The sequence below is a fragment of the Nerophis lumbriciformis genome, linkage group LG02 (genome assembly GCF_033978685.3).
Source record: "Nerophis lumbriciformis linkage group LG02, RoL_Nlum_v2.1, whole genome shotgun sequence".
Lineage (NCBI taxonomy): Eukaryota > Metazoa > Chordata > Actinopteri > Syngnathiformes > Syngnathidae > Nerophis > Nerophis lumbriciformis.
Window position 1 is genome coordinate 58,647,138 of NC_084549.2, and position 19,226 is coordinate 58,666,363.

At 38.1% G+C, this 19,226-nt stretch overlaps 2 protein-coding genes across 3 annotated transcripts in view; both read right to left on the reverse strand.

The window, feature by feature from the left end:
• Window positions 1-7,152, reverse strand: part of ppp4r3b (protein phosphatase 4, regulatory subunit 3B) — a 30,167-nt gene extending 23,015 nt beyond the window's left edge. Inside the window, exons 1-2 of one of the 2 annotated variants that reach the window (XM_061965576.2) lie at window positions 6,683-7,152; window positions 4,410-4,465 (exon numbers count right to left, since the gene is read on the reverse strand). In XM_061965576.2, the coding sequence (XP_061821560.1) occupies window positions 4,410-4,465; window positions 6,683-6,824 (198 nt within the window). In that variant the 5' untranslated portion in view covers window positions 6,825-7,152. The remainder of the gene's footprint in view (window positions 1-4,409; window positions 4,466-6,682) is intronic. The other variant, XM_061965584.2, reaches the window with a different exon arrangement.
• A 2,799-nt stretch (window positions 7,153-9,951) lies between these two features.
• Window positions 9,952-19,226, reverse strand: part of pnpt1 (polyribonucleotide nucleotidyltransferase 1, mitochondrial) — a 66,592-nt gene continuing 57,317 nt past the window's right edge. Inside the window, exons 25-28 of the mRNA XM_061970643.2 lie at window positions 10,696-10,751; window positions 10,538-10,616; window positions 10,418-10,465; window positions 9,952-10,349 (exon numbers count right to left, since the gene is read on the reverse strand). Of these exons, the coding sequence (XP_061826627.1) occupies window positions 10,182-10,349; window positions 10,418-10,465; window positions 10,538-10,616; window positions 10,696-10,751 (351 nt within the window). The 3' untranslated portion in view covers window positions 9,952-10,181. The remainder of the gene's footprint in view (window positions 10,350-10,417; window positions 10,466-10,537; window positions 10,617-10,695; window positions 10,752-19,226) is intronic.

A 19,226-nucleotide genomic window follows, 5' to 3' on the forward strand; every position in this document is an offset into this window, starting at 1 on the left:
AGTTTGGATACACCTTTTCATTCAATGAGTTTTCTTTATTTCCATGACTATTTAGTAGGGGTGTAACGGTACACAAAAATTCGGTTCGGTACTTACCTCGGTTTAGAGGTCACGGTTCGGTTCATTTTCGGTACAGTAAGAAAACAACAAAATATACATTTTTTGGTTACCGGTATTTATTTACCAAATTTGTAAACAATGGCTTTATCCTTTTAACATTGGGAACACTATAATAATTCTGCCCACGTTAATCAACATTAAACTGCCTCAACTCAAGTTGTTGCTCAGATTAAATAATATGACAAAACTTTTCTTCTACATATAAAAAGTGCAACATTAAACAGTTTCAAGTCAACTCATCATGCTTAATTTATTACAGCATTTGGGAAGCCTGTAGTTGATTTTTATTATGTAAATGTTATATTTTTATCAACATCTGATAGCAGGGACCCTGCCATTCAAAACTAGGCTGCTCCATTACTAATGATTACACACACCGTACAATGAGCTAACACACACACACACACCGCACAATGAGCTAACACACACACACACCGCAAAATGAGCTAACGTTACGATTAAAGCTAATTAGCCTTCACCTCAAGCCAGGACTGCGAGCGAGCTGAGCTGCAGTTTGTTTCTACAACGTCAACGGGCTCATAGTGATGTTACTAGTAGTTGACTGGGAGGTGTTTATTTTAATTTGGGGAGAGTCCGCTGCCTGATGCTCACCTGCTAAACACCTATCTGCTAACCCCACCGCAGAAGCACTGACTACATGCGCCCTGAATACGCACTGCTGATTGGCTGTTACCGCTCTGAATAAGCACTGCTGATTGGCTGTTACCGCTAAGGTTGTAACCAATCAGATGGTTGTGTGGGTGGACCAATGCTGGGTGCTGTGTAGGAGACAGAGGCAGAAAGCGGAGCAGCTTGTTCAGACTTTAGCTACCGGTACTTAATATGTTCATGTGGAAACTCGTTCGGTACACCTCCAAACCAAACCGGAACCCCCGTACCAAAACGGTTCAATTCAAATACACGTACCGTTACACCCCTACTATTTACATTGTAGATTGTCACTGAAGGCATCAAAAAACTATAAATGAACACATGTGGAGTTATGTACTTAACAAAAAAAAAGTTAAATAACTGAAAACATGTTTTATATTCTAGTTTCTTCAAAATAGCCACCCGTTGCTCTGATTACTGTTTTGCACATTCTTGGCATTCTCTCGATGAGCTTCAAGAGAAAGGGTTTTCACTTCACAGGTGTCATAGTTTTGATGCCTCCAGTGACAATCTACAATGTAAATAGTCATGAAAATAAAGAAAACGCATTGAAATTACGTGTTTGGCCTGTACTGTATATTTTTTACTTAAACTGTAAAAAACAATCTGTAGATTTTACAGTACAAAAACTCAGTCACCAGAATTGTACTGTAAAATCTAAGATGGTTTTTACAACATATTTCTGTAAATGGAAGAACAGTAACAGTTTTTTTTTTCATTTTGGCAACAGATCTGCCAGTTTACCACAAAAAAATGTGGTGTCATTTTTCCATTAAAGGCTGGAATTTACTTTTGCGTCATGTCACGTAGAAGTGTTGATTGTGAGAGAAAAAGACGTGTGCATGTGTACTCTGGTAACATCTTCTGGACGCAACAACAACACAACAAGATGAAAAACAACACACTCAGTAATCATTTTTTAGAGCGCACTGAGATATTAAGTACACAATACCAGTTTTCTGGCAATTGTTTTATTTCCTACGATCACTCGTGCATTTCAAGCACTAAGTCTGCTCGCCTGTATTCAAGGATACTCCTTGGCAAAAACTGACCAATCACAGCTCTGCGTTCTGCGTCGCCGGCAATGCAAACGTAGGATTATTGGGAGGTGCACGTAGGTCTTGCGGGAGGCTACGCAGACTACATGACGCGTATATACACCAGGCTTTAGAACAACACATCGTAAAAACAACAGTAGATTTTACAGTAAACAATACCTTAGTAGAGTTTTTTTCAATTCACAATAATTTGCTCTAAAAACCACCGTAAAATCTATTGTCATTTTTACAGTGTACAAATTGATGGATGACTTGCTTTGAAATCATAAGTCAAGCGGATATTTAAAAAGGGCTGTGGGCACTTGCTCAGTTACATTTTTCAAAGCATAAATATAAAAAGAACCCTACTGGCTAGCTTATTTTACCATAAGAGGTTTTACATTGACAGTACACTTTTTTTTAAACTGTCTATATTTTTCAGATCACGTTTATGTAATAAACATTTTAACTTGCCCGAATAAAAATATTGGTGTCACTCACTCGGTCTCGTTAACATGTACGCAGGGGTGTCAAACTCATTTTAGCTCAGGGGCCGCACGGAGGAAAATCTGTGCACACGCGGGCCGGACTATAAAAATCATGGCATTAAAACTAAAAAATAAAGACAACTTCAGATTGTTTTCTTTGGCCAAAAATAGAACAAACACATTCTGAAAATATTACAATACAAATATAGAAAAAAATACCGGCAGCGGTAAAGTTTAGCTCCATGAAGGAAAGAAGAAAGTGAATGAATGTTTATAACTGAATAAATTTACATATGCATAAACATTTGTTTTATTTTGTATTATTTTTTTAAATGAATTACCGGTAAGTAACGTCTATGATAACTATAATTATAGATGTCCGATAATATCGGACTGCTGTTTTGAGGCATGTTAAAAAAAAAAAAGCACTTTGTGACTTCAATAATAAATATGGCAGTGCCATGTTGGCCTTTTTTTCCATAACTTGAGTTGATTTATTTTGGAAAACCTTGTTACATTGTTTAATGCATCCAGCGGGGCATCACAACAAAATTAGGCATAATAATGTGTTAATTCCACGACTGTATATATCGGTATCGGTTGATAACGGTATCGGTAATTAAGAATTGGACAATATCGGAATATAGGATATCGGCAAAAAAGCCATTATCGGACATCTCTAACTATAATAATCCAAAACACAATATAGAATGTGAGATATAACAGGATAATTCATACATTTATCATTTGTTTTCAAAACGGTTACAAAAAAGTGGGACCCCAAAAATGTACTGTGACCCCATTTTTATGACTTGATGGGGTCCCTGGTACCCCATTTTGAAAATTCCTAGCGCCAACACTGACGGCAGTATTAGTGCTTGCAAAACAGCAGCAGATGGCTGTGGCCTGCGGGCCGGTTCTAATACTAATCAAATATCATCCCTGGGGCCATAGATAAATCATTTGCGCCTGATGTACGCCCAGGGAGCGCGTGCACACATACCAAAACAGTCCGAGAGAAGCAACGAACAATTATTACGATAGAATATACATTCAATGGCAGCTGACACAAGCTATCCAGATCGATATCATCTAACAACAACCAAAGCGCAGGTGTTACATACATATGTAGTTGCGTCATTACGTCCTGGAAGACGTAAGAGGGCAACACGTGAAATACATTGGCAAGTTAGCGCCATCGTGGCATATGTGTAAATGACGCATGTAACCCCTTTAAGTAAGTTTTTAATCAATTTTGAAAACTGTTTGGAAAGTATGATAATATAAGTTGCAATTTTGAGTTTGAGTTTATTTCGAACATGCAAGCATACAACATGATACATCACAATTTCCAGTTTCTCTTTTCAACATGTTCGAAAAAGAGTAGGAAGAAGCAGAGTTTATTTAATCCTACCCCTTTTATTTTACATAACAGTTGCTAAAACTTTTGTTCACTTCCTGTTCTCAATTTATTCACAATATACTGCATAAGTAATCACAATAAAAATAAATAAATAAATAATAATTGGTGAAGTAAGTCATATTTCATATGAGATAAGATTATTTTGAGAATGCAAAAATGGATGGATGAAATAAATTCAGAATGTTTATCATGGTTCTTCTTCTTTGTACTTTATAAACACTTTAAGTTTGAAAAGTTTCTTGAAGAGGATCATATTAGTACATTGTTTGATTGCTTTGCTTAATCCATTCCATAATTGAATTCCACATACTGATTTACTGAAGGTCTTAAGTGTTGTACGTGCATACAAATGTTTTAAATTACATTTTTCTCTACGATTATATTTCTCCTTTTTTTTGAGAAGAATTGTTGTATATTCTAATATCTTATTTTGGATATTAATGTTGAAAATGTCATGCAGTAGTAGCAGTGAGTGCACATATTTTTTATGTCAAAATGGAAAGAACAAATCCACTTAGTAAGAAAAGATAATGTAGTTTATTGACGCATATTATGTTGTGGGCCTTTAAGTTTGACACCTGTGGCTTAAAAGCATCATTTGAATGGTAAATATCGTGAACTAAAACACAGTTTGTACAGGTTGAAATGTCCTCCTGTGGCTGCACTTACTTGCTGTTTCTGATATGCAGTATTGGGGCTAATCTTCGACTCCAACAAAAGTGATCCTGAAACAAAATCAACGGGAAAGTTTAGCAGTTAGACTGGGGGAATGAAAACAAAACTTTGAGGACTTTTTGTGCTGTTAATGTTCATCTATTATGTAAATGATGAGGACAGCATGCGACTGTGAATTGTTCTTGTTTGCGGATGACTCGGACCTGCTGGTATCAGACAGGGACAAATCTCAGGTGGAGAAAATCCTCAGTGCTGTAGAACTTGCACCTGGCTCGCTGACAACAAGCTATCCTATCCATACACTTGGGTAAAACGGAATCCATCCTGTTTGGGTCCCACATCAACCTTAAGAAAGTCAATGACTTCACTATAAAAGTGGGTGACATTGTTATCACCAGGAAAGATGAGGTCACCTACCTAGGTTCCATTCCAGAGGCTAATCTTTCCTGTGATAAAATGTCAACCAAGGTAATCAAAAAGGTCAACCAACGAATGAGATTTCTCTATAGAATCTCCTCTCTGGTCAACAAAAGCACCATGAGGATTCTAGCGGGAACTCTCGTTCAACCCTTTTTCGATTACGCATGCACCTCCTGGTACCCTAGCACCTCCAAAACCCTCAAATCTAGACTCCAAACATCCCAGAACAAGCTAGTCAGATTACTTCTAGACCTCCACCCCAGATCCCACCTCAGTCCTACCCACTTTTTCAAAGTGGGCTGGCTCAGGGTGGAGGACAGAGTAAAACAACTTGCACTGAGCCTAGTCTATAAAATCCGCTACACCTCCCTGATACCGAAGTACATGTCAAACTACTTCCTTAACGTAAATGACCGCCATAACCACAACACCAGGGGGAGCTCCACTAACCACGTTAAACCCAGATTCCGATCTAACAAAGGTCTTAACTCATTCTCTTTCTACGCCACATCAATGAGGAATGCGCTCCCAACAGGTGTAAAAGAAAGGGCATCTCTATCCTCCTTCAAAACCGCAATAAAAGTACACCTCCAGGCAACTTCAACCCTAAACTAACACCCTCCCTGGATTGTTATTAATCAAATGTAGATACTTTTTCTTATGCTTTCTGATCTCTCTCTCTCTATGTCCACTACTTGCTGTACATATCCTACCAAGTCAGACCTACACTGTTTCAATGTCCATTTCTCTGTTCTCAATTGTTGATGACTGGAGTGATGATAACAACCAAACCTAACCCCCCCTCCTCCACATCCCACACCCCGGATTGTAAATAATGTAAATAATCCAATGTATATACCCTGATGATTATCTTGTGTGATGACTGTATTACTTTGGGTTATGACCGAGGGGACAAGATCACGGGTACAAGCGGCCGAAATTAGTTTCTTCCGCCGGGTGGCGGGTCTTTCCCTTAGAGATACGGTGAGAGGCTCTGCCATCCGGGAGGAACTCAAAGTAAAGCCGCTGCTCCTCCACATCGAGAGGAGCCAGATGAGGTGGTTAGGACATCTGGTCAGGATGCCACCCGAATGCCTCCCTAGGGAGGTGTTTAGGGCACGTCCGACCGGTATGAGGCCACGGGGAAGACCCAGGACACGTTGGGAAGACTATGTCTCCCGGCTGGCCTGGGAATGCCTCGGGATCTCCCGGGAGGAGCTGGACGAAATGGCTGGGGAGAGGGAAGTCTGGGCTTCCCTGCTTAGGCTGCTGCCCCCGCGACCCGACCTCGGATAAGCGGAAAAAGATGGATGGATGATAGTATATATCTGTATCATGAATCAATTTAAGTGGACCCCGACTTAAACAAGTTGAAAAACGTATTCGGGTGTTACCATTTAGTGGTCAATTGTACGGAATATGTACTTCACTGTGCAACCTACTAATAAAAGTCTCAATCAATCAATCAAAGACAGACAATGTGAGAACCGAACTTATACTTAGGATAAAGAAAGTTTAAGGCTCCTAGTCCACCGTAAGCGTGTGTTCTTTATAAATAAACTAAATATCAGAGCAGGAAGATAGCGGTTTAAGGGGAAGTGTAACTACAAATAGTAGCAGACTTTAAGGGCCCCCATGCTAACGACTAATCTAATTAGCCTGCGAGCACAAATTGTCCAAACTACTGTATCCAATTCTACTTATAAAACACAAGTTTAAGGATAAAAACGTAGCTCCAACTCCATTTTGACCTTACAAGCTTAACTCCCGGCTAAAGCAAACAATAATACAGCAGCGCACGATGCTAACGTTAGCCAACCTAGCATTGTGCTAACGTGAGAACTTACCGTCCGATTCCGCCCGGACCAACAAAGATATTCCCTTTAGGCGCTCCACAAAGGTGGACGAAACGTGCCCGGTGCCCCGGTCGTCCCACTGCCGGTCTTCGTTTAGCGTATAAACCTTCACTCGCCGCCGAGTGTCCGACATTGTGACGAGAGTCGGGGAGCTAGCAGGCTAGCTTTGCTGCTAACGAGCTACTGCGCCTTTTAGCCGTCTTGCTTTTTAGCCTGATAACTTTGTTGGTAGCCGCATGTTATGGAACATGCAGCGTGAAACTACAGTGGGGGGAAAAAAGTGTCCCAGAAATGTCTACAGCTTCCTTAACATGCCCGGCGGCGGAACAAGCCAGAGGGCAGCCCTCGTTCGGAGTAATAAAAAAAAAAAATGGCAGAAACACAACAACTACGGCGGCCTCCTCGCTAACGTCCACTAGGCGCCATCTTGTAATCCGATCTTGTCTTCTTTGGCTCGACGTCAATCAAACGCAACCGAAGAGGGAAATCATGAAATAAACAACTACAAACTTGTGTTAATAACAAATTACATTTTAATTCTTATAAACCTGTCGAAAACACACTGAACAACTCATCCTAGTGTTTATATGCAAGTACGGTAACAATTCACTCAATTCAATAAAACAATTAAATTCGTCTTGGATTATATTCTAGTATCAAATGTTGTGTCCAAACATTTTAACATAGATTTTTTTGAATTAATTAGACTTTTTTTTTTAATAGCATGTTTACAATTGGTAATACAAAAAGTGCACGTGCATCATGCTAAAGTTTTTTTTGTTTTTTGTTAAAATAACTTTATTTAACATGACAAGGACAAAACATTAGAAACACTCCCCATGACGCATCCTTTCACTACAGCCGTGATATTTATTAATCTAAGTAGAGATAAATGCTTTAAAAAATGTAATATCGGAAATGATCGGTATCGGTTGTTTTTATTATCGGTATCGTTTTTTTTTTTTTTTTTGGTTTTTTTTAATCAACATAAAAAACACAAGATACACTTAGAAATAGTACACTAACCCAAAAAACCTCCCTCCCCCATTTACACTCATTCACACAAAAGGGTTGTTTCTTTCTGTTATTAATATTCTGGTTCCTACATTATATATAGGGATGTCCGATAATGGCTTTTTGCCGATATCCGATATTCCGATATTGTCCAACTCTTTAATTACCGATACCGATATCAACCGATACCGATATATACAGTCGTGGAATTAACACATTATTATGCCTAATTTGGACAACCAGGTATGGTGAAGATAAGGTCCTTTTTTTTTAAATTAATAAAATAAAATGAGATGAATACATTTAAAACATTTTCTTGAATAAAAAAGAAAAGTAAAACAATATAAAAACAGTTACATAGAAACTAGTAATCAATGAAAATGAGTAAAACTAACTGTTAAAGGTTAGTACTATTCGTGGACCAGCAGCACGCACAATCATGTGTGCTTACGGACTGTATCCCTTGCAGACTGTATTGATATATATTGATATATAATGTAGGAACCAGAATATTAATAACAGAAAGAAACAACCCTTTTGTGTGAATGAGTGTAAATGGGGGAGGGAGGTTTTTTGGGTTGGTGCACTAATTGTAAGTGTATCTTGTGTTTTTTATGTTGATTTAATAAAAAAAGAAGAAAAAAACGATACAGATAATTAAAAAAACGATACCGATAATTTCCGATATTACATTTTAAAGCATTTATTACATCTCTAATTATACATCAATAATGATCAATACAGTCTGCAAGGGATACAGTCCGTAAGCACACATGACTGTGCATGCTGCTGTTCCACTAATAGTACTAACCCTTAACAGTTAATTTTACTAATTTTCATTAATTATTAGTTTCTATGTAACTGTTTTTATATTGGTTTACTTTCTTTTTATTCAAGAAAATGTTTTTAATTAATGTATCTTATTTTATTTTATTAATTTAAAAAAAAAGGACCTTATCTTCACCATACCTGGTTGTCCAAATTAGGCATAATAATGTGTTAATTCCACGACTGTATATATTGGTATCGGTTGATATCAGTATCGGTAATTAAGAGTTGGACAATATCGGAATATCGGATATCGGCAAAAAGCCCTAAATCTAAGCATTATTAATTTTGTAAAGGCCTATATTTGACTGTCGCAAGTATTAAGTTGATCAAATATACACATACATGTTTGAAATAAACCAAGCATAAAGTAATATTAGTTAGGACTTCTCACGGTAAATACAAATATATATTTCTATTTATTTCAGTAGTTCAACAAGCAAAGTGAATTTATTTCAGATTTACTACATATAGAGTGAAATAATTTAAGAATGGATTTATTGCTAATTTTGATATATTATAGCAGTCAGCTAATAAAATAACCTAAATTCAGTAACTCGTAAAATTTACAAAATTGTTCAAAAAAAACCCTGCAAAATATTTTCATTTATTAAGATACCCCTTAAGTGTAATTGCATTGTTTATCATATACTTTTAATGTAATTTTCCCATTGTGGGATAAGTAAATGGTAAATGGGTTGTACTTGTATAGCGCTTTTCTACCTTTTTAAGGAACTCAAAGCGCTTAGACACTATTTCCACATTCACCGATAGATGGCGGGAGCTGCCATGCACGGCGCTAACCAGGCCCATCAGGAGCAAGGGTGAAGTGTCTTGCTCAAGGACACAACGAACATGACTAGGATGGTAGAAGGTGGGGATTGAACCAGTAACCCTCAGATTGCTGGCACGGCCACTCTCCCAACTTCACCACGCCGCCCCCTTATATAAAGTAAAGTAAAGTCTATCCTAACACCACAGGGATTCTACCTCCCTATTAAATGCATCCTTTTGTCAAAATTAATTTAAAAATATCATTAAATATTATATTTGAGCAATATTCGCACTATTGTGGTTGTAGCATTAAGTGGTGTCATTATATTGAGTTCACACTGTATATAAAAACTTTAATATAATTTTATCTATTTTGCACTATTTTAAAATTTATTATATATTCCCGAATTTTTAGGATTTATCCAGCGGTAAATCATCTTAAACATGTTTGTGCTGAAAAAAGAGCTGCTTTAATCTTATTATGCATAAGGGACATTATATTCTATAACAGAGATGCACACAATTCCATTTTTAATTCAACCGATTATCTTTGGACATGCATTTGATGTGTTTTAATTATGTCCACAAAATGGCATGAAATGTTATTTTGAAACAAAAAGACAATAATTAGGATATATTCACAGTATAGTGCAATCTAAAATGTTTATTTACATGACTCACACATATTGCACACTGCACGATTAAAAAAACAGATATTTTACACATTATGTACTGTTGTTTTGTCCATGATTTTCCTTGCAGGTCAAACGCCACAAATAAGAGCATATCTATTTTCTCCAGATTGTGTACGGAGCTGCAGTTCAAGTCCACAGCCACCAGGGGAAAACATGGCGCTGGATGCGCTCTGTGTCATTCACTTGAGATCAGCTAATGAGTCTGCTTTTGTGTTGTTTGAGCTGGACTCCATGGAGATGCTCTGCTTGTCGCTCAGTGTTTTGAGCATCGTAGTCACAGGAGACTGGAGGATTTTACGAGACAGTCTCATCCTGCCGTCAGTGGGGTCCCGTCCAAAATACTTGACCTGTCGGAAAGAGTCCCAGTGTGAGGAACTGGAATGTGCATAAACAATGCCGCCCCGGATAAACAAACCTGAATCTGTTGCCCCACGTCTAAACCCAGAGCACTTGGATGTTGGATCTAAGAGTAAAAAACAAAACGTTAAGTTTGTGACCGGACTGGAAAACATTCTGCAGAGGGTGCACCACGCACCCGTTTGTGGTCCAGCTGGGAGTTGTGGAGGAGCACAGCGCTCATGTTGGGGTAGAACTTCACCATGACTCCAATGTCCCTGCAACATAGTACATAAAAAAAACAACCTGAGTTACCATTTAAAACATGCATTACATGTTTTAAGCGCATGTGTTTACCTTATTTCAGTAATGGTGGCGGTGTAAATAGCACCAAACTCCAGCTGCTGCTCTTGCTGCAAAACATCAAAAAGTGAAGTGAAGTGAATTATATTTATATAGCGCTTTTCTCTATAGTGACTCAAAGCGCTTTACATAGTGAAACCCAATATCTAAGTTACATTTAAACCAGTGTGGGTGGCACTGGGAGCAGGTGGGTAAAGTGTCTTGCCCAAGGACACAACAGCAGTGACTAGGATGGCGGAAGCGGGGATCGAACCTGCAACCCTCAAGTTGCTGGCACAGCCGCTCTACCAACCGAGCTATACCGCACTATAAAGCACTTCTTCATTCACACACACAGAGTAAAGCCTTTTGAAGTGTATACATTTGTACAATAATACACATTCATCTTAGTACCTAAATTCTCAAAAATGAACATTTTGTTTGATTAAGATTGCTGGATGATGACGCAAATGCAACCAATCCCCGCAAAGTATTTGCACCCTTGCATCTTTTTCTAATGCTGACAACTTCCCCGCATATTTTAGCCAATCAAATTTGTATCTGAGCGGCATTTACCGTATTTTTCGGACTATAAGTCGCAGTTTTTTTCATACTTTGGCCGGGCTCCAGTGCGACTTATATATGTTTTTTTCCTTTCTTATTATGCATTTTCGGCAGGTGCGACTTATACTCCGAAAAATACGGTAAACGTGTTTTTCTAATGCTGACAACTTCCCCGCATATTTTAGCCAATCAAATTTGTATTTGAGCGGCGTTTAAACGTGTTTTTCTAATGCTGACAACTTCCCCGCATATTTTAGCCAATCAAATTTGTATCTGAGCGGCGTTTAAACATGTTTTTCTAATGCTGACAACTTCCCTGCATATTTTAGCCAATCAAATTTGTATTTGAGCGGCGTTTAAACTTGTTTTTCTAATGCTGACAACTTCCCCGCATATTTTAGCCAATCAAATTTGTATCTGAGCGGCATTTACCGTATTTTTCGGACTATAAGTCGCAGTTTTTTTCATAGTTTGGCTCCAGTGCGACTTATATATGTTTTTTTCCTTTTTTATTATGCATTTTCGGCACGTGCGACTTATACTCCGGTGCGACTTATACTCCGAAAAATACGGTAAACGTGTTTTTCTAATGCTGACAACTTCCCTGCATATTTTAGCCAATCAAATTTGTATCTGAGCGCCGTTTAAACGTGTTTTTCTAATGCTGACAACTTCCTTGCATATTTTAGCCAATCAAATTTGTATCTGAGCAGCATTTAAACATGTTTTTCTAATGCTGACAACTTCCCCGCATATTTTGGCCAATCAAATTTGTATCTGAGCGGCATTTACCGTATTTTTCGGACTATAAGTCGCAGTTTTTTTCATAGTTTGGCCGGGTTCCAGTGCGACTTATATGTTTTTTTCCTTTTTTATTATGCATTTTCGGCAGGTGCGACTTATACTCCGGTGCGACTTATACTCCGAAAAATACGGTAAACGTGTTTTTCTAATGCTGACAACTTCCCCGCATATTTTAGCCAATCAAATTTGTATCTGAGCGGCGTTTAAACGTGTTTTTCTAATGCTGACAACTTCCCCGCATATTTTAGCCAATCAAATTTGTACCTGAGCGGCGTATAAACATGTTTTTCTAATGCTGACAACTTCCTTGCATATTTTAGCCAATCAAATTTGTATCTGAGCAGCATTTAAACATGTTTTTCTAATGCTGACAACTTCCCCGCATATTTTGGCCAATAAAATTTGTATCTGAGCGGCATTTACCGTATTTTTCGGACTATAAGTCGCAGTTTTTTTCATAGTTTGGCCGGGTTCCAGTGCGACTTATATGTTTTTTTCCTTTTTTATTATGCATTTTCGGCAGGTGCGACTTATACTCCGGTGCGACTTATACTCCGAAAAATACGGTAAACGTGTTTTTCTAATGCTGACAACTTCCCCGCATATTTTAGCCAATCAAATTTGTATCTGAGCGGCGTTTAAACGTGTTTTTCTAATGCTGACAACTTCCCCGCATATTTTAGCCAATCAAATTTGTACCTGAGCGGCGTTTAAACATGTTTTTCTAATGCTGACAACTTCCTTGCATATTTTAGCCAATCAAATTTGTATCTGAGCAGCATTTAAACATGTTTTTCTAATGCTGACAACTTCCCCGCATATTTTAGCCAATCAAATTTGTATCTGAGCGGCGTTTAAACATGTTTTTCTAATGCTGACAACTTCCCCGCATATTTTAGCCAATCAAATTTGTATTTGAGCGGCGTTTAAACGTGTTTTTCTAATGCTGACAACTTCCCCGCATATTTTAGCCAATCAAATTTGTATCTGAGCGGCGTTTAAACATGTTTTTCTAATGCTGACAACTTCCCTGCATATTTTAGCCAATCAAATTTGTATTTGAGCGGCGTTTAAACTTGTTTTTCTAATGCTGACAACTTCCCCGCATATTTTAGCCAATCAAATTTGTATCTGAGCGGCATTTACCGTATTTTTCGGACTATAAGTCGCAGTTTTTTTCATAGTTTGGCTCCAGTGCGACTTATATATGTTTTTTTCCTTTTTTATTATGCATTTTCGGCACGTGCGACTTATACTCCGGTGCGACTTATACTCCGAAAAATACGGTAAACGTGTTTTTCTAATGCTGACAACTTCCCTGCATATTTTAGCCAATCAAATTTGTATCTGAGCGCCGTTTAAACGTGTTTTTCTAATGCTGACAACTTCCTTGCATATTTTAGCCAATCAAATTTGTATCTGAGCAGCATTTAAACATGTTTTTCTAATGCTGACAACTTCCCCGCATATTTTGGCCAATCAAATTTGTATCTGAGCGGCATTTACCGTATTTTTCGGACTATAAGTCGCAGTTTTTTTCATAGTTTGGCCGGGTTCCAGTGCGACTTATATGTTTTTTTCCTTTTTTATTATGCATTTTCGGCAGGTGCGACTTATACTCCGGTGCGACTTATACTCCGAAAAATACGGTAAACGTGTTTTTCTAATGCTGACAACTTCCCCGCATATTTTAGCCAATCAAATTTGTATCTGAGCGGCGTTTAAACGTGTTTTTCTAATGCTGACAACTTCCCCGCATATTTTAGCCAATCAAATTTGTACCTGAGCGGCGTTTAAACATGTTTTTCTAATGCTGACAACTTCCTTGCATATTTTAGCCAATCAAATTTGTATCTGAGCAGCATTTAAACATGTTTTTCTAATGCTGACAACTTCCCCGCATATTTTGGCCAATAAAATTTGTATCTGAGCGGCATTTACCGTATTTTTCGGACTATAAGTCGCAGTTTTTTTCATAGTTTGGCCGGGTTCCAGTGCGACTTATATGTTTTTTTCCTTTTTTATTATGCATTTTCGGCAGGTGCGACTTATACTCCGGTGCGACTTATACTCCGAAAAATACGGTAAACGTGTTTTTCTAATGCTGACAACTTCCCCGCATATTTTAGCCAATCAAATTTGTATCTGAGCGGCGTTTAAACGTGTTTTTCTAATGCTGACAACTTCCCCGCATATTTTAGCCAATCAAATTTGTACCTGAGCGGCGTTTAAACATGTTTTTCTAATGCTGACAACTTCCTTGCATATTTTAGCCAATCAAATTTGTATCTGAGCAGCATTTAAACATGTTTTTCTAATGCTGACAACTTCCCCGCATATTTTGGCCAATAAAATTTGTATCTGAGCGGCATTTACCGTATTTTTCGGACTATAAGTCGCAGTTTTTTTCATAGTTTGGCCGGGTTCCAGTGCGACTTATATGTTTTTTTCCTTTTTTATTATGCATTTTCGGCAGGTGCGACTTATACTCCGGTGCGACTTATACTCCGAAAAATACGGTAAACGTGTTTTTCTAATGCTGACAACTTCCCCGCATATTTTAGCCAATCAAATTTCTATCTGAGCGGCGTTTAAACGTGTTTTTCTAATGCTGACAACTTCCCCGCATATTTTGGCCAATCAAATTTGTATCTGAGCGGCATTTACCGTATTTTTCGGACTATAAGTCGCAGTTTTTTTCATAGTTTGGCCGGGTTCCAGTGCGACTTATATGTTTTTTTCCTTTTTTATTATGCATTTTCGGCAGGTGCGACTTATACTCCGGTGCGACTTATACTCCGAAAAATACGGTAAACGTGTTTTTCTAATGCTGACAACTTCCCCGCATATTTTAGCCAATCAAATTTGTATCTGAGCGGCGTTTAAACGTGTTTTTCTAATGCTGACAACTTCCCCGCATATTTTAGCCAATCAAATTTGTACCTGAGCGGCGTTTAAACATGTTTTTCTAATGCTGACAACTTCCTTGCATATTTTAGCCAATCAAATTTGTATCTGAGCAGCATTTAAACATGTTTTTCTAATGCTGACAACTTCCCCGCATATTTTGGCCAATAAAATTTGTATCTGAGCGGCATTTACCGTATTTTTCGGACTATAAGTCGCAGTTTTTTTCATAGTTTGGCCGGGTTCCAGTGCGACTTATATGTTTTTTTCCTTTTTTATTATGCATTTTCGGCAGGTGCGACTTATACTCCGGTGCGACTTATACTCCGAAAAATACGGTAAACGTGTTTTTCTAATGCTGACAACTTCCCCGCATATTTTAGCCAATCAAATTTGTATCTGAGCGGCGTTTAAACGTGTTTTTCTAATGCTGACAACTTCCCCGCATATTTTAGCCAATCAAATTTGTACCTGAGCGGCGTTTAAACATGTTTTTCTAATGCTGACAACTTCCTTGCATATTTTAGCCAATCAAATTTGTATCTGAGCAGCATTTAAACATGTTTTTCTAATGCTGACAACTTCCCCGCATATTTTGGCCAATAAAATTTGTATCTGAGCGGCATTTACCGTATTTTTCGGACTATAAGTCGCAGTTTTTTTCATAGTTTGGCCGGGTTCCAGTGCGACTTATATGTTTTTTTCCTTTTTTATTATGCATTTTCGGCAGGTGCGACTTATACTCCGGTGCGACTTATACTCCGAAAAATACGGTAAACGTGTTTTTCTAATGCTGACAACTTCCCCGCATATTTTAGCCAATCAAATTTGTATCTGAGCGGCGTTTAAACGTGTTTTTCTAATGCTGACAACTTCCCCGCATATTTTAGCCAATCAAATTTGTACCTGAGCGGCGTTTAAACATGTTTTTCTAATGCTGACAACTTCCTTGCATATTTTAGCCAATCAAATTTGTATCTGAGCAGCATTTAAACATGTTTTTCTAATGCTGACAACTTCCCCGCATATTTTGGCCAATAAAATTTGTATCTGAGCGGCATTTACCGTATTTTTCGGACTATAAGTCGCAGTTTTTTTCATAGTTTGGCCGGGTTCCAGTGCGACTTATATGTTTTTTTCCTTTTTTATTATGCATTTTCGGCAGGTGCGACTTATACTCCGGTGCGACTTATACTCCGAAAAATACGGTAAACGTGTTTTTCTAATGCTGACAACTTCCCCGCATATTTTAGCCAATCAAATTTCTATCTGAGCGGCGTTTAAACGTGTTTTTCTAATGCTGACAACTTCCCCGCATATTTTGGCCAATCAAATTTGTATCTGAGCGGCATTTACCGTATTTTTCGGACTATAAGTCGCAGTTTTTTTTCCATAGTTTGGCCGGGCTCCAGTGCGACCTACGGTATATATGTTTTTTTCCTTTTTTATTATGCATTTTCGGCAGGTCCGACTTATACTCCGGTGCGACTTATACTCCGAAAAAATACGGTAAACGTGTTTTTCTAATGCTGACAACTTCCCCGCATATTTTAGCCTATCAAATTTGTATCTGAGCGGCGTTTAAACATGTTTTTCTAATGCTGACAACTTCCCCGCATATTTTGGCCAATCAAATTTGTATCTGAGCGGCATTTACCGTATTTTTCGGACTATAAGTCGCAGTTTTTTTCATAGTTTGGCCGGGCTCCAGTGCGACTTATATATGTTTTTTTCCTTTCTTATTATGCATTTTCGGCAGGTGCGACTTATACTCCGGTGCGACTTATACTCCGAAAAATACGGTAAACGTGTTTTTCTAATGCTGACAACTTCCCCGCATATTTTAGCCAATCAAATTTGTATTTGAGCGGCGTTTAAACTTGTTTTTCTAATGCTGACAACTTCCCCGCATATTTTAGCCAATCAAATTTGTATCTGAGCGGCGTTTAAACATGTTTTTCTAATGCTGACAACTTCCCTGCATATTTTAGCCAATCAAATTTGCATCTGAGCGGCATTTAAACATGTTTTTCTAATGCTGACAACTTCCCCGCATATTTTAGCCAATCAAATTTGTATCTGAGCGGCATTTAAACATGTTTTTCTAATGCTGACAACTTCCCCGCATATTTTAGCCAATCAAATTTGTATCTGAGCGGCATTTACCGTATTTTTCGGACTATAAGTCGCAGTTTCTTTCATAGTTTGGCTCCAGTGCGACTTATATATGTTTTTTTCCTTTTTTATTATGCATTTTCGGCACGTGCGACTTATACTCCGAAAAATACGGTAAACGTGTTTTTCTAATGCTGACAACTTCCCTGCATATTTTAGCCAATCAAATTTATATCTGAGCGCCGTTTAAACGTGTTTTTCTAATGCTGACAACTTCCTTGCATATTTTAGCCAATCAAATTTGTATCTGAGCAGCATTTAAACATGTTTTTCTAATGCTGACAACTTCCCCGCATATTTTGGCCAATCAAATTTGTATCTGAGCGGCATTTACCGTATTTTTCGGACTATAAGTCGCAGTTTTTTTCATAGTTTGGCCGGGTTCCAGTGCGACTTATATGTTTTTTTCCTTTTTTATTATGCATTTTCGGCAGGTGCGACTTATACTCCGGTGCGACTTATACTCCGAAAAATACGGTAAACGTGTTTTTCTAATGCTGACAACTTCCCCGCATATTTTAGCCAATCAAATTTGTATCTGAGCGGCGTTTAAACGTGTTTTTCTAATGCTGACAACTTCCCCGCATATTTTAGCCAATCAAATTTGTACCTGAGCGGCGTTTAAACATGTTTTTCTAATGCTGACAACTTCCTTGCATATTTTAGCCAATCAAATTTGTATCTGAGCAGCATTTAAACATGTTTTTCTAATGCTGACAACTTCCCCGCATATTTTGGCCAATAAAATTTGTATCTGAGCGGCATTTACCGTATTTTTCGGACTATAAGTCGCAGTTTTTTTCATAGTTTGGCCGGGTTCCAGTGCGACTTATATGTTTTTTTCCTTTTTTATTATGCATTTTCGGCAGGTGCGACTTATACTCCGGTGCGACTTATACTCCGAAAAATACGGTAAACGTGTTTTTCTAATGCTGACAACTTCCCCGCATATTTTAGCCAATCAAATTTGTATCTGAGCGGCGTTTAAACGTGTTTTTCTAATGCTGACAACTTCCCCGCATATTTTAGCCAATCAAATTTGTACCTGAGCGGCGTTTAAACATGTTTTTCTAATGCTGACAACTTCCTTGCATATTTTAGCCAATCAAATTTGTATCTGAGCAGCATTTAAACATGTTTTTCTAATGCTGACAACTTCCCCGCATATTTTGGCCAATAAAATTTGTATCTGAGCGGCATTTACCGTATTTTTCGGACTATAAGTCGCAGTTTTTTTCATAGTTTGGCCGGGTTCCAGTGCGACTTATATGTTTTTTTCCTTTTTTATTATGCATTTTCGGCAGGTGCGACTTATACTCCGGTGCGACTTATACTCCGAAAAATACGGTAAACGTGTTTTTCTAATGCTGACAACTTCCCCGCATATTTTAGCCAATCAAATTTGTATCTGAGCGGCGTTTAAACGTGTTTTTCTAATGCTGACAACTTCCCCGCATATTTTAGCCAATCAAATTTGTACCTGAGCGGCGTTTAAACATGTTTTTCTAATGCTGACAACTTCCTTGCATATTTTAGCCAATCAAATTTGTATCTGAGCAGCATTTAAACATGTTTTTCTAATGCTGACAACTTCCCCGCATATTTTGGCCAATAAAATTTGTATCTGAGCGGCATTTACCGTATTTTTCGGACTATAAGTCGCAGTTTTTTTCATAGTTTGGCCGGGTTCCAGTGCGACTTATATGTTTTTTTCCTTTTTTATTATGCATTTTCGGCAGGTGCGACTTATACTCCGGTGCGACTTATACTCCGAAAAATACGGTAAACGTGTTTTTCTAATGCTGACAACTTCCCCGCATATTTTAGCCAATCAAATTTCTATCTGAGCGGCGTTTAAACGTGTTTTTCTAATGCTGACAACTTCCCCGCATATTTTGGCCAATCAAATTTGTATCTGAGCGGCATTTACCGTATTTTTCGGACTATAAGTCGCAGTTTTTTTTCCATAGTTTGGCCGGGCTCCAGTGCGACCTACGGTATATATGTTTTTTTCCTTTTTTATTATGCATTTTCGGCAGGTCCGACTTATACTCCGGTGCGACTTATACTCCGAAAAAATACGGTAAACGTGTTTT